Source organism: Trichosurus vulpecula, chromosome 3 (genome assembly GCF_011100635.1).
Source record: "Trichosurus vulpecula isolate mTriVul1 chromosome 3, mTriVul1.pri, whole genome shotgun sequence".
Classification (NCBI taxonomy): domain Eukaryota; kingdom Metazoa; phylum Chordata; class Mammalia; order Diprotodontia; family Phalangeridae; genus Trichosurus; species Trichosurus vulpecula.
This window is the reverse complement of record NC_050575.1, coordinates 305,681,821-305,697,758: the sequence shown is the minus strand read 5'-3', so window position 1 is coordinate 305,697,758 and position 15,938 is coordinate 305,681,821. Positions and strand designations below refer to the sequence as shown.

Below are 15,938 nucleotides of genomic sequence, written 5' to 3'. Positions count from 1 at the left end.
TATGCTTAATTGGTGCACTTGTCAGAAGCCTCAGTCAACTGATACCGTGAGATCGATGGCCAGTCCCAAGGCACTGGTCAGCTCATGCACATACCTGAGCTAACCAAATCCTTTTTCATCTGTTTGCCAATTTTCTGTGCAATGACCAGCAGCCAGAGGGTCACAAATGGACCTACTGGTAGTGAACATACCTGAATCTTAGTTCTTAAGAACTCTGAGAGCCACTATGGCTTCAGTCTCTGGTCCCAGAATTTCTACAAGTTAATTTCCATTTTTCAACAGTTCCCTAGTCTTTTCTTTTTTGGTCCACTCTCTTTTGACCCACTGCAGATCGATACTAGTTCCTTTGGGTTATGAAGACTTTTGGTCCTAAGGTCCTTTGAACTTATGTCTCAAGATAGTTAGCAAGTAAGTCCGTAGCCCTGGGAGGCCAATTATCAGGTGCCCAGCCACAACTGCTGTTCTCTTTATCAGGGCCTTTCCTTTGGGCAAATTTGTTCCCAAAAAGGCCTCTGTGCTACAGAAAGAGAAGGAAACTGGGCTGGGCAAAATCGCACCTCATCTGAGCCAAGTGCTAAAAGAGCATTCATATCATTCATTAATTTGCAAATCTGACAGTTGGGATACTCTGATCTTACTCAGAACTTTAAAATGTTTTCACATCTCATAGAAAAGGAAGTACCTCCAAAATCACCAACTAAAATCATCTCCCTCCAGGGGTAGGATCATAAAGGGCAAACAGCTCCCTCCCACAACCTCATACCACCACAGACTTCACCAAGATCTCCAGACCCAATGATGCGACACATCACCCAAATAGGCCGTAGCTCAGATGCCACAAGATTTTCTCCCAAAGAAGACAAGACCCCTTCTCAGCCCTGAGATTACTCCTCCTCAATAAATATGAGGATGTCTGTCCCCAACACTCCTTAGGTCATAATCAGAGGCTAAATGCTGAGATTCCATATCCCTGAGCAATCACGTTCAAGACCAAAGTCTCACAAGTCGTTCCTGGCTGGTCCCAGGCCCTTCTTTCCCTTACCTTGTTCAGGCAAGGTTGGGGCTGGTCTGGCAGTGCAGAGTGTGGCTGTGACCAGCACAGCCCAGAAAAGGAGGCCCTTCCAGCTCCACATCCCAGTTCTGCAGTTACAGATTGGTGACAAGGCTCCACACCTCCATGGGGACTCTACCCGATCCTTGGGCTTGACCCTCCTTCTCAAAGTGTACCTGGAGAAAGGAAGATGAGAAAGTGATGAGGTAACATTAGTTGCAGAAGACAATAGTAAGTTTGGGTGGGTGGGTGTCCCCTAAACTATGTTATCATTTTTCCTAAGCTATGCATAAAGGAATAACTTGTTAAGGCATGGAGGATTAGAGTAGCTATCCCTGTCCTGGTACTAGATTCTAGGCATCTGACTTTTTTTTTTCTTTTAAATACTAGGTCTTCCTTCTTGCCCTGTTTGGAAGTGTAGGGGCTGCTTATGGGCCCATCCCCATTGGCATGGGGGCTTTGACCCACTTCATTTCTGATGTGGGCTTGTTCACCCCTCCTTGGGCAATATTTGAGCCCCGCTCCCAGGGAATCAAAATATTGGTGTTGAACTTAGATGAGCATGGCCTCAGTAGCCTACTGTAGCTCAGAACTCCTGAGCTCCAGAGATCCAATAGCCTCAGCCTCTCCAGTGGCTAAGATTATATGTGTGCACCACCGTGCCCACTCGTTCTGAACACAGTATATACAGTATGTAACTATATACTGTGTATATATACTGTGCTTACAATATAGCTATAACACACAGGGTATAGAGTATACACACATACTCACATATCCATACACACACACACACACACACACACACACACACACACACACACTCCTACATATACACTATGTATATAGTTGTTGTTCAGTCCTTTCAGTCATGTCTCACTCTTTGTGACCCCATTTGGGGTTTTCTTGGCAAAAACACTGGAATGGTTTGCTATTTCCTTCTCCAGCTCATTTTACAGATGAGGAAACTGAGGCAAACAAGGTTAAGTGATTTACCCTGGGTCACACAGCTAGGAAGTATCTGAGGCTGGATTTGAACTCAGGTCTTCCTGACTCCAGGGTCAGCACTCTATCCACTGTACCACCTACCCATCCATGTATACAGTCTATATACTGTATCTGATGTCTTGCTTTGAATATGAAACCAGGAAGGCCTCAAAAATTTTGCCACAAAGTTGCTCCTAAGGCTAGAATTCCAAGAAATCCAGGGTTAGATAGGTGACCTCCTAGCTTTGCTGAATTAAGTATCACTTGGTCAAAAGTTTTACAAACTTTTTCAGGGGAAAGGAGGAGGGTGGAAGAGAATCATAAGTATCCTAATGATGATCCCAATTACTAGATGGTGAATTGGATAGAATTCTGTATATGGAATCGGGAAGAAATCACTAAACCTGGAGTCCATGGGAAGAACTGAGTTCAAATCCAGCTGGAGACACTCACTAGCTGTGTGACCCTGGACAAATCACTTAACTTCTATCTGCCTTATAAAAGCAAGGATTATTATGAGGATCAAATGAGATAATATTTGTAAAGTGCTTTAAAAATCTTAAATTTAAAAAAAAATCTTAATTATTATTACAAGTCACTCAGAGAGCCAATTCCATTGGTGGGAAAGGAGAGAACACAGCAGAGAGTTAGCTAGGTGGAACACTAGACCTGGAGTCACAAAGTACAGAATTCAAATCTAGCCTTAGATACTTATCAGCTGTGTGACTCTGGGCAAGTCACTTAACTTCTGTTTGTTTGTTTCCTCATTTGTAAAATGAGGATGATTATAGTACCTACCTCCCAGGGTTGCTGAGGATAAAATATATTTGCAATATTATTATTATTACAACCAAATTCACCCAAACAACCAATTCCCCTGGTGGTGATGGATGGAGAGAGAGTGGTGGAGAAAAAAGAGCACCAGTTGGTGGTTCAAAGTCCTGCGTTCTAATTTAGCTATCGTGTAATCTTAGGCGGGTCATTTTAATTTTTCTGAGCCTCAGTCTCCTATCTCCAGAATGAAGGAGTAGAAATAGGTGATCATCTCCTTCCAGCTCTAAATCCTGTGTCTACAAAGTAAGCTTATCATTCCTGACCTCAGTTTCCTTATTTTTAAAATAAAATAATTGGGTTAGATTCCTAACAGGCCTAAAAATGTCTTTTGGTTTTAAGATTCTATGATCCTATGAATAAGGAGAAACTACTAGCCCTCACTTACCGGAAGAGTCTCAAACCGTTCTAGCTATTGAAGGCACCTCTCTTAGATGTTATCATGGAACTATAGGATGAACTTAAGACTGATGATTAGGGAGAAACATAGGAACTAGAAGGGTGTTTGGAAGTCATCCAGTCCAATTCCCTCATTTTATAAATGAGGAAACTCTGGCTCAGAGGAGGGAAATGATATCCCCAAGGTCCTACTGCTACTACTTGGTCTTCTGAGTGTAAATCCAGTGCTCTTTCCATTATACTTGCTGTCTTCTTTATTGGGGAGGCCTGTGTAATCAGGGCATGACTCAAGGAAGGCTCATTGTTGGCTCTTGGCCAATAGCATACCACCTCTATGACTTCCTCTCTACAATTCTCCAAGTAGTGAAGACAAAAGCAAGGCCATATACTCCTCTGGGGTCAACTCATTGCTGTTAAATATTAACAAAACAACAGGCCTCCTGGGTACTGGGCAGATTCTATCTATCCATCAATACCTATCTATCTATCCATCTATCCATCTCTTTGTCTGTAGGATATAGCTATGTATTTACATACATATATATGTATGTAGAGACACAGTTATACACAAATGTGTTATTTAACATTTATATAGTATTTAAAAATTAGCAAAGTGCTTTACATATGTTACCTCACTTAAGTAGAACCATCCTGAAAGGTAAATGCTAGTCTTATCTCCAGTTTACAGATGAGGAAACAGGCAGGCAAAAGTTAAGTGACTTGCCCAGGGTCACATAAGCTATTAAGTCTGAGGCAGGATTTGAGTTCTGGTCTTCCTGACTCCAGGTTTAGCACTCAATCTACTACGCCACATACACAGACACACACACAGACACACACACACACAGACACACAGACACACACACACACACACAGACACACACACACACACACACACACACACACACACACGTATACACCAGGTGGCTTTCATCCTAAATGCTCTGAGAAGCCATCTAAATTATTTAGAGAATCCACCTCCCTGGAACATGCCCTACTGTGATACATTGACCTTGCTTCTCCCCCTGAGTTGGGCTGGGCCCCCTGCAAGTGAGTCAGTGCTGGCTGGCAGCAGGCTCCATGAATTCTTGGCTTCGGGCGCAAGTTCTCTTGAGCGAGCACAGGAGTGGGTGAGCAGGCTTGTGTTCACACACACACACACACACACACACACACACACACACACACACATCTGTCCCCACTCTTCACCACAACTTCAGCTCATTTCGGCTAAGGGGCTGTGTCATGAGAGGTAGTAAACAACTGAAAATCATTCAAGAGAACTCTTCCCTCTGATTCTCTCTCTCCTGATCCCAGTAGAAGCTCTATGTTCCAGGCATTTAGGAAGCAGCTCACTTACTGATCTTCCATTTTAGACATAGTCGGGAGAGCCTGACCTCCCAAACACAGTCAGCTACAAGAATGCTACCCCTCCTCACCAGGCTTTTGTCTGTTTGTTTGTTCGTATGCTATGATCTCATGGGTTTAGGGAACTCCTCAAAGAGGTAACTCCCTTTTCCAGCGTGTATCAGCAACTACTCTGAAATTCATAGTCTTAGAGGGTTGCCGGGACCTAGGAGATTAAGGGTCCTGCCCATGGTCACACAGCTAGTAGTGTCCAAGGCTAGACTTGAACACAGGCTGTCCAGACTCTGAGGTTTATTCCCTATTTACTAGGCCCATAGGCACTGCAAAATCATGTGTCAAATTATTCCTTCCCCCTCACAATGGTCAAGCCCAATAAAGGCTGAGTCCAAAGGATGACCACAGGGTCCCCCTATATCTCCTGTCATCCTTGAGATGAGGAAGGCAGAGGGGGAACCAAAAAGAGTGTCTATTTCAAACCATTTTCTCAGAAAGATCCCAAGTTCCATCTTTCCCAAATTCAACTTTAAAAATGGAGATAGGAGGAAACAAGCTGTGTGACCATGAGGAAATCACTTGGTCTTTCTGGGCCTCAGTTTCTTTATCTGTAAAAATAGGATACTGGTCTATTAAAATAATTTAGACCACTAACCTCAAACAGGTTATATATTAAATCCATCAGACTTACTCTGCATTGCTTCTCATTGCCCTTTACCACCTTCAAATATTGCATGGTTCAGCAGGCACACGCATCCTACCACTAACATACAGAGATAATAGTTGTGAAAGGAGAGCTATAAAGATTCTTGTAATGCAATCTTCATAATAACTCACAAAGTGCTTAAAGTTAGCAAAATATTTTACATGTCATTTCATTTGATCCCCACAACAAACTTGTGAAGTAGTTAGTATGAATATTATTTCCATTTTATAGATGAGTCTATTGAGGTTAAGTGATTTATCCAGGATCACAAGTGTTAAGGGTTGGAGCAGGGATGCCAAATCAGATTCCTCCAAATTCTGAGTCCAAAACTCTTCTTATCTAACACATTGTCTTCTCTTTGAAGGCCCCTGGAAACTTTCGCCATCTCTTTCCTGCCATCTTGTCCACTTTGCATAACTAATAAATTCTTACAAATCATTGGGAAGATCTGAATGCCTTGTATGGAGCTCTGCAGCACGTAGTTGTTTGTAGATACTTTCCAAAGAAGCAGCCTAAAACTGGCTTACCCACCCATTTGGAGGAAAGGCTTAGTCCCTAATACAGATCAAGCGGTCATTATTTTCAGTTTCCACAATTCTTGCTATGTTCCTCAAGGTTAAGTCAGATTTTGATTAGCTCAAAGATCCTGGATATGATGCGTAGGAAATGAGGTTTTATACCAAAGGTGGGAGGGGAAAAGGGGAAACTGATGATCTGTTGAGGACTCTTCTATCTCTTCTATCAATAATTCTATGACAGTTGGAGAAGGTCACATCTCAGTAAAAGAAATTTGAGTTGATTGAGGATACTCGGGAAACATCAAAGAAAATATAAGACACCATCAGGACACCACTCTTACATTATTCTTAAGCAATGTACTGGATAGAGAATAAGGAAATCTGGATTCTAATCCCGGTTTTGGCTTTGCCACTACCTAAGCAAATCAGTCCTCCTCTCTGGCTTTCCATTTCCTCATGTCAAACATAGGATCTAGACCAGGAAAACAGACTGATGGTCTCATGTTCTTCCAGATCTGAAATTGCACAATATTATAATGACTCTTTTGAAGGAGGCTCTGGAACTACCAGTGGGTGCTGGCAGAAAGCATGAACTACTCCATTAAGGGAAGATGGCTGATGAGAGGAATTGGCCTCAGGTCACTTTCTCTGTAAGGGACAGAATGCTGAAGGGGAGCACAATCCAAAGGCCCAAGTTTACTCAGCCATAATCCTAGTCTAGGGAGCTAGGTGCCACAAAGAAATTCTCTCAACTTCCTTAGTCCTGTGGGACAAGAGGCATCAAAACAGTGACCGCTTGGACTCAGGGGTATAAACCTTTCTGCTTACAAAGAAAAGTGAAAAGAGCACTGGATGTGAAGTCACAGGTCCTGAGTTCAAATTCTGATTCTGACACTTGCTAGCTGTGGGACTTCAGACAAGTCAGAGAATCATAAATCTACAGCTAGAAGGGACCTCACTTTGCCCTTTTGGGTCTTGGTTTCCTCATCTGTAAAATGAGGAGGGAAGACTAGATGACCTATTAAGGAAGGTTCTTTCTGGCTCTAAATTTGTGTTCCCATGATCTTATGAAAAATAGTCACCTTTCCCAAAAGTGAATAGGGGGAAAAAAAGAAACTTTAGTTTAGGGAGTGGTTGATGTGAACATTTAACAAACATTTGAAAGAGATTATGCAGTTCAGCTTGCAAATTTTTTGTTTAACCCAAGGGAAATCCTAATATTTTTCTTAAGTCTTTGTACAAATAGGGTCCAAATGTCCTTGGGAAGAAATACTTCAAGAATCTTTGATTTCCTCAGTGTGGATACTTTTTCTACCAACACAGACCACAACCCCTTCACACCTACTTTTCACAGAATCCTAAGTTTAGCACTTAGAAGGGTCATTAGATGCCATCAAGCTGAATGCCCTTATCTTACAAATGAGAAAAAAACAGGTCCAGGGAGCTTAAATGACTGCACAGAAAGAAGAGTTAGAAGGGGATTTGGCGGCCATCTATTCCAACCAAAGTAATCGCTCAGTCCCCCAACTGGTAAGTGTCAAAGGCAGAATTTGAACTCAGATCCTTGACTCCAGCATTCTTTCCACTGTACCAAATTCCTGAATTGCCTCCTGAATTGATATGGCAGGAAAAAATCTGGAAATCAACATCCCGGTGCTAAGTCCCTTTGAATTTAGCAAGGTTGGCCTATGGACAATAGGCCAATGATCCATCACTGGGCCTTTTGAAGCCTTTCCAGCTTGGTAGGACTTGCGTTCCTCTGGAACAGTCTTTAATGCAAGGTCACCTCTATACCACAATGAGGCATGGGATAAAATAGGTACATAAAAATAGGAACAATAAGAAAAGAAACACAAGATGCCCTGCCGTATTCTAGGGCCAAATGAAGTAACCTCTCCATAAAGGACAGGATCTGGGATAAAACTATTCAGAATATACCTGGGCAAGCGACAACAACAACAACTAGCATTTTTATAGACTTACTATGTGCCAGGTACATGCTAAGTGCTTTATGATTATTATCTCATTGATCCTCACTACAACCATGGGAAGTAGGGGGTATTATTATCCCCATTTTACAGATGAGCTGCCCAGCTAGAGTTATTTTTTTTCCCCAAAACTGATAAGTGATTTTATTAATTGTAGGGAGATTAACTGTAGGGCAGCTAGGTGGCACAGTGGATAGAGCACTGGGCCTAGATTTTAGGAAGATCTGAGTTCAAGTCCAGCCTCAGACACTGACTAGCTGAATGACCTTGGGCAAGCCACTTAACCCTGTTTGCCTCAGTTTCCTCATCTATCAAATGACCTGCAGAAGGAATGGCAAGCCAGTATCTTTGCCAAGAAAATCCTCAAATGGCATCGTAGAAGAGTTAGACATGACTGAAAATGAGTGAATGACAACAACAGCAAAATACATAGCCAAACATACTGAAACAACTGAACAAGGGAGAGCACAGTGACACGATCTCTCTATTGGCGCAGACTGGCACTTGGTTTCCTACTTATACAAGAGAGTCGCTTAGGGGCACTGAAATGTTAAATAACTTGTCCAGGGTCACGTATGTAGATAGCAAAGGAGGAACTTGAACTCAAGTCTCTCTGATTCTATTCACTATGCCACTGTTGTAGCACTTACTGAAATGAAAAAAAAAGACAAAAATAGTCTATTTTGCATTATAGCAATGGAGAAGGAGAGGCTGGAACATTTCTGTCTAAAGTGGATGACAGCTTGAAAGAACAAGAATCTCAGCAAAGCTGGGTGTTAAATCTTCTTTGGAATCCCTATTATGAGGGGTGGGGAACCTGTAGCCTTGAGGCCAGAGGTGGCCCTCTGGGTCCTCAAGTGTGGCCCTCGGACTGAACTCAAACTTCACGGAGCAAATTTGTTTGGGATTTGTTCTGTGAAGTTTGGATTAGTTTGGACCTAGAGGGTCACCCTGGCCTCAAGGCTGCAGGTTCTCCACTGCTGCCCTAGGATCTGATCTAAAATTATAGGGATGGAGTACCTGTAATACCTATAACCCAGGAGTACCTGTATTATATTAACAGTATATATACAACATTCGGATCTCTTACACAGCTCTTGGGAAGAGAAATGTAAGATGAATTCCCCAAGAAGAAGTTAATTTAAGTCAGCTCAGGCCCTTCCAGAACAAGCTTCTTGAGTTAGTTCTATCTGCTTCCTTTTCTCAAGCTGTGATGTTTGAAGTACAGAAGGGAAGCTCCTTAACTTTTCCAAAGAAGCCCCCAGTCCAGCATGACCCATCGAGATTGAATAGGAGATAAGAATAAAGAGTCACTGGCAGTCACCAGTGAGAGAAACACTGGATTTGGAGTTAGAAGTCCTCGGCTCGAATCTAGGCTCTGCTATTTATACTACCCCCTGTATGACTCTGAGAAAGTTACTTAATCCTTTGGGCCTCAGTTTCCCCTTTTTAAAAAAAATGCAGGGGTTGGCCCATCTGCATTCTAAGGTTCTTTTCAGCCCAGATCCTATGCTCCAATGGTCTGTGACCCTGAACAGTTATCCGTGGCCCCAAACATACATGAACTACCCTTTATCTGAAGCACTGGCTTTAGTGTGGTGCTTTTCTAAAAGCAAATGGGTAAAACAAGTATGTCTTTGGCGAGTGTGGGGGGCAATGGGGCTTCAAGCTGCATGGTCACTTGTCAGGGATACCCTCCTCAGGTATAGGTGGGTCTAGAAAGATGACCCCCTGAATCCCTTTCCAACATCTAGGGCTCTCACCAAATTAAGTACACTATTTATAATAATAATAGTAGTAGCTGATATTTATATGGTGCTTATTAAGTGTCAGACTCTGTGCTAAGTGCTTTACAATTACTATCTTATTTGATACTTACAACAACCCTAGGAGGTAGGGACTGTTAACATCCCTATTTTAGGGATGAAGAAACTGCAGCAAACAGAGGTCAAGTGACATACTTGCCCAGGGTCACCCTGCTAGTAAGTGTTTGCTGCAGGATTTGCACTCAGGTCTCCCTGATTTATAACAGTGAAAACTGGAAACAAATCTAAATGTTATTGTTTGGCGGTGGAGGATGGATCAATAGACTGTTGTCGTAGCCTAATGAGAAGCTGAAGCCCTGGTGGAAGTGCTGGTCCTATTGTTCACCTGTCATTTTGAAGAGGACCAATGACATCATGGGGATGATATCTTGACTTGTGAATGAATTAGATTTAAGTGAGGCAGAGTTGCGCAAAGTCATCAGCTTCTTCAGAAAGTCCAGCGGCAAGACAAAAGTCAGAACAACTGGCGATGGCCTGGGATGCAGTGGATGACCTTGGAGTCTTTGATATCTTCCTCCGACTGGTCTTTGAAGACCTCCGTTGGAATTCCTTCTCTGTTCACTTGCTAGCTTTGTGATTCTGGTAGGTATATGACTCCTCTGAGTTCCAGTTTCCTCAGCTATAAAATGGAGAATATTAATTTTTGCACTGTCTACTTATCTGTCCAAGGTTGTTGTGAAGGAAGTGCTCTATAGAAATGTGAGTAATGAAGTAATTACTTGATGCCATGGAGCAATTAATAACTATTTGTTGCTCAGTCTTATCCAACTCTTCTTGACCCAGGGGACCATAGCATACCAATACTGTTCATGGGGTTTTCTTAGCAAGGATACCAGATTGCTTTGCCATTTCCTTCTCTGGTGAAAGGAGGCAAACTGAGATTAGAGTGACTTGCCTAGGGTCGCAGAGCTCGTGTCTGGTGGCCCATTTTGAACTCAGGTCTTCCTGACTCCGGGCCTGATGTTCTATCCACTGAGTCATCTAGTTGCCTCTATAACAAGTATACTAACACACTTAAAGGATATATGATTTCATTGATGATGGGTGCCCCTTCTATTCACCCCACAAACTTTCCTTGATTATCATGAATTGCTGAGGCTGAAAAATATCCTGCTGATAGCCAGCCCTCTGGACATGAGCCTTTCAGGATCCAGCTTGGCTGGTTCTGAGACAACAAACACCTAGCAGTACCAGCATAAAGATCGACAAATATAAAGAGAAATATGGAAAAGCCTATTGGAAATAAGGCAGAGTAGAAGCAGAGTAGAAGGCAGAAGCACTTTCTGTAGGACTACAATTATGTAAAAATATTCGAATAGATAATCATTGGATGGAAAGAATACACTGGAGTTACATATAAACTGCTAGGAACGTCTTTGGTAGGGGCTGGATTTTTTTTTAACTGGAAAGGTGAGTAAATCTAAAATTTTAAGAACACATAAACAGAAGTTAAGTAGCCAAATGAATGTCCTCTGGGGCAGTGATCCCCTGCCTCCCAAAAGGAGAGCACTAAAACCCCCACCCTCATTTTTCTCCCGGGCTCATTAGCAACCAGGGACAAAGGCTGGTGGTTGTATGGACTGGAAAATTTCCCTCCCAGGCGCAGGACTGCCTGGATGTACTCTAATCCTTTTCCTGTAGGATCTTCAGGGACAATGGCACCAACCAACACTCCTGGGTTCTTCTACGCTTCTGACCGTGTCTTTGCTCCAGGCGTTTCACTAGCTAAACGAGGGGGTTGGACTGGATGACCCCTAAGCTGCGGTCCCTTCCAGCTCGAACATTCTATATGTTCTGTGATTCTATAGCGGCTGCTGCACTTTCAAAAGTGCTCATTGTGAAACTTTTTAACGTAGGTGAAAAATATCCAGGGAAGAATGCTCATTTCCCTCCAAAACGTGCACCGCATCTACCCCCCCTTCCCCCCCCAAAGCCGAAGCATGCTGAGAGGGAGCGTGTATGGGGAGTGGCCGGGGAATCTGGACGATCTCTATTAAAAAACTGACATAACACTTAGCTATAGCTATGACTAAGAGTCAACGTAACAGATATTTCAAGGGGCTAGTCAGCCGCTAGCTGCTTAACAACCCGAGAGGGAGCCAAGCCTGCAGTGGCGTCCGGCTTCTCTAGTGCACTGAATGGTGAGCGGGTGCTAGAAGTATCGGGGCTGGAGCTGCTCCCGACAAACTTCAGCCCTAACTGGGAGGAAATATGTAAACAAGTCATTAGGGAGGCCATAAGGGCAAGTTCGTAGCAAAGGCTGCTCATCCATTCCCCGAAAGTAAAGAGAGAGCCCTGGCCAGTGGGCTAATTAAGCCCCAGAACTGGACTTCGTAGAAGCTGTAAAATCATCCTCGAAGGGTGGGGTGGAAAAAGGCTGAGGAAGGGGGGTGGGTGGGTGGGGAGACAGGCGGGAACAGGAGGGGGAGAGCCGCAACCCGCCCAATTGTCCTGAGGCTGCAGGGCAGTCGGTGTACCAAAAAAAGCCTAGGTCCGGAGGTGCTGGGAGAAGGGCACATCTGCTGAGGAAACAGTCACCTTAATTACCATGTCTAGAGAAAGTGCGATTTCATTACAACCTCCAAAACTACCGCCCAGAGAAGGAAACCAGAGAAGTGTTTTCAATTTGAAAGAGAGACAGAAGGGAGGGGAGGAGGAGGGAAGTTTGTCTCCCTCTCTCCCTCCCCCACTAAACTTTGGACCATAAGAAGCTTTCCTAGTTTAAGGAATGGACGCACACATAACACACACGCAACACACACACACCCTCCGTCTGCTTTTCAACCGGTAACCGTTATTTAAATACTACGGTAGAGTCACTTTAGTTTCCGGGGGCTGCAATCCAAACTCTTTAAAAAACAGAGACCAGCTAAGCTAGGGGCATCGAGAGCAAACACCTCAACCTGGCCCCATTCACACGCCCCCAGCGCCTGCCGCCGCCGCCGCCACATACCAGCCTTCCAGAGGAAGAGTGGAAAAAGCAACGCATGACTGCCACCGCTGGGGGACGGCCCCCTGGGGCTCCCTCGATGGGAAAGGGGCAATAGGCCTTCCCAGAAAGCCCAAGAAACAGCAGCTCAAGAGTTCAAGCTAACTGCCCCCACCTTGAGGCCCCCCCCCCCCGCCCCCATCCAAGCTCCAACAGGGCAGGACACCTTTCCCGTTTTCTTTTCATTCAAAGCACAAAAGTGAAATACTGGATCTTTGGAGAGTTACTTCTACCATCAGCTCTGAGTCCCAGCGGAGTCATTCCCTAAGGGGATGAAGGCTACCACTGGACAGTGGCTTACCCAAATATGTGTCCAGCACCTCCGTCCCCCTCCTCCATTCCCATTTATTTTTACCACCCAAGACGCTGGAGAGAAGTTCCAATAACCTGGGGTCCAAGGTAACCTTCCTCTCTCTTCCTACTCCCATCCATCTCTTAGGCGCAGGAAATGCTCCTGGCCTCTGAGGAAAGTGAAGGATCTTAGCATTTTGGGGGTGGGGAGAGGAATAAAAAGCAACAGAAAAATGCTAGGCGCTGTGTTTGCAATGCTGCCTGTACTGGGTGAAATGGAACCAGATGGGGCTCACTGGTGCAACATCTGGAAAACTAAAAAAATTTAAAAGTGGGGGGAGGGAGAAAGAGACCACAGCAACATTTTGTAAAAGGGCCAATCGTTTTTGGTCCCAGCAGAAGGAGACTGGTTTCAACCCCCCACTCTCCACCCCCCACCCAATTGAGTGAGAGAGGAAGGGGGGATGGGATGAAGCCAACTCGGATTGCCAAACTATACAAAGGTGTCACTCTGGAAACTGAGTTTCCGGTCCCCCCCCCTTTTTTTAGCCAGCCCGCCTCTCCAGAAAATCACACAGGGGCCAGAGGGCAAATTAATCCAGGCCAGATCTTTGCCAGAAAAAAGAGTGAGGTTCACTACTGCAAAGTGAACAGCACTGGACAAAACATTCTCATCTCATCTCCTATATCCAGATAGATTAGTTGAGTTGAACGCTCCTCCTCCCTCCTCCCACCCCCATCCACCCCCAACCCACACAAGGGCTTATTCGTCCATTGGGCTCCTTCCAATTTCCCTCAACTTCCCTCCCTTCGCCCCTAAGGAATACTACGTAGGAAAAGATAACCCCCTCCCCTAAAGGAAATACCTTCCTCACCCTCCCCTAAAACGGATTCTTTGCCATTTAGTGACGCCACCTTTCGCCACCTCCCTAAAAACTAAAGGAAGAAAAGCTATCCAACCAACCTCTCCCTCCCCTCCCCCCCAATACACATCGGGGCCCGGACTTTACTGGGAGTGGGAAAAAAAGATTAGAAATCGGTCCGATCCAGTGGTCGGACCAAAGCTACCTGCTGCAGTATTGGGGTGAGTCACCACGAGGGGTGGAGTGGAATGCAGTACACTCAAGATTCAGGCACAATTCTTCCGTCGTCCTCGGACCCCCGAGCCGCCGGCTGCCTTCGCCCTCTGGCCCTTTCCCTTCCCCCGGCCCGGAGGCTGCAGACCCCGCAGTCTCCCAGAACCCCGGGCGCTAGTTTGCGGAGAAGTTGGGCAGCGGGAGGAGCCGAGGTGGAAGGGAGGCGCGGAGGGGGTAGGGGCGCACAACTGCGAGCGGGAGAAGGGAGAGGAGGGGAGACAAAAGGGGGGAGCGAGGGGTGAGAAGAAGGGAGACCTCCCGAGCACAGCGAACAGCTTAAGCTCCAAAGGGTTACAGGTCGTTAAGCTAGCGCCAAGAGGGTGGTGCAGGCGGAGAGAAGGAGATCTTTCTGGCTTGGGGATCTCGAGCTAAGGAGAGGCGGCCTCGTATCTGGAGGGGCCCCAGCTACTCTTACCTCTGTCTGGGCTGCTTTTCCCCCAGAGGAGAGTCGGCCACCGCTCCAGTGGTTGGGAGTCCGGGTCCCTCAAGTTGACCGGCCGCCCCGGGGACAGGACCCCTCCCCGCGGGGCCACAAGAGCCCCGCGGCCGGTGCACAAGTCCCGGGAGCGGCCCCTACACCGCGCTTCCAACCCCGGCGGGAACAATAGGGTCGAAGCGGGTGCCCGCCGGAGGGGGGGAGGGCGGAGGGCTCTCCCCTCCGCCTCCTGGGGTCCCTGGACCCCCCCCCGATCCCCCTCCTCCGGAGAGCCTGGGCTACGGACGGCTCACACCTTCTGCAGCCCGGGCTCCATCTCCCCGCAGGGGCCCCGGCTGCGCAGCGCGCCCAGGCTGTGACGGTGGCGGCGGCGGCTACTGCTGCGGTACAGATCCGAGTGTATGTGTGGGCACTGGCAATGTATCCCCAGGACTGGAGGAAAAGTCTTCAGTCACAGTTGTTCCTCCAGCTGCAACGGCTCTTTGGGGGTGGGGGAAGAGATGAAGTCTTTGCAATACGCCAAGCCTGGACTCTCTGGGTCTTTTCTGGACGTTGTCTTAAGGCGATCCAGGTACGCTTCCCTGGGTTCTTGGCGCGCGGCGGCTGAGCTCAGGTTCGGGCTCTTGGTCTACCCCTGCCTACTCTCCAGGCTGCTCTTGCTGCAGCTTCGGCGGCTGCCCGCGTATCCGACTGGAGCGCTTTTAAGGCTATGCGCCTGGAAGGCTCACTCACTGCCTCACTCACTCAGACGATACTCTAGTCCCCACCTCCATCTCCTCCTCCCCCTGCAGCTGCCTGCTGGGCCTTGTAGTTCCTTTACCACTGCTGCAGAGGGGAAAACCAAAGCTGGATTGCCTTGCTGGTCTCTCAGACAGCAGCTATGCTCCTGTTAGATAAGGGGGTCTGCACATTCCATATAGGACAGTGTCGTACAAGGTTTCTGAATCAGATTGGAAAAGTCGTTCTTCTAGGAGAATTTAGTGGAAAAGACTCCGTACATTCTTCTTTTGGACACGCATTACCCCGACATCATCTTAGTTCAGGCTTTTATTACCTCCTCTGGACTTTTATGTTAACCTCTCCAAATCCCCACCGCATCCTTCACACTGCTACCAAAATAACCTTCCCTATGCGCTGCTTTATGTCCTTACTCTACCAAAAAACCATCACTGCCCCCCACCTTTACCTACTAAAAAGAATAAAGTTAAAGCAACTAGTTCTGGCATTCAAGGAACCTCACAGTCTGGCTCTAACTATGGTGAATGAGGGGAACCCTGAATCTGGGTCAGAGGATCTGGGTTCAAATCCTCTTTCTACTACTCTTTTCCTCTGTAGCCTTAGGCAAGTCATTTTACCTCATGTTTTTCATCTGCAAAAGATTAGACCAGGAGTTCTAACCGTATTATGTGTGTGACAAG

The 15,938-nt window shown here is 46.0% G+C and overlaps 1 protein-coding gene across 7 annotated transcripts in view; it reads right to left on the bottom strand.

The window, feature by feature from the left end:
• FGFR1 (fibroblast growth factor receptor 1) overlaps window positions 1–15,205 on the bottom strand; it is a 71,514-nt gene extending 56,309 nt beyond the window's left edge. For 4 of the 7 annotated variants that reach the window (XM_036750174.1, XM_036750175.1, XM_036750176.1 and 1 more), the window contains exon 1: window positions 1,043–1,219. In XM_036750174.1, coding sequence (XP_036606069.1) covers window positions 1,043–1,133 — 91 coding nt within the window. In that variant the 5' untranslated portion in view covers window positions 1,134–1,219. Of the gene's footprint in view, window positions 1–1,042; window positions 1,228–14,499 lie in introns of those variants that run through there. The other 3 variants (XM_036750178.1, XM_036750179.1, XM_036750173.1) reach the window with 2 other exon arrangements.
• Window positions 15,206–15,938: the final 733 nt, after the last annotated feature.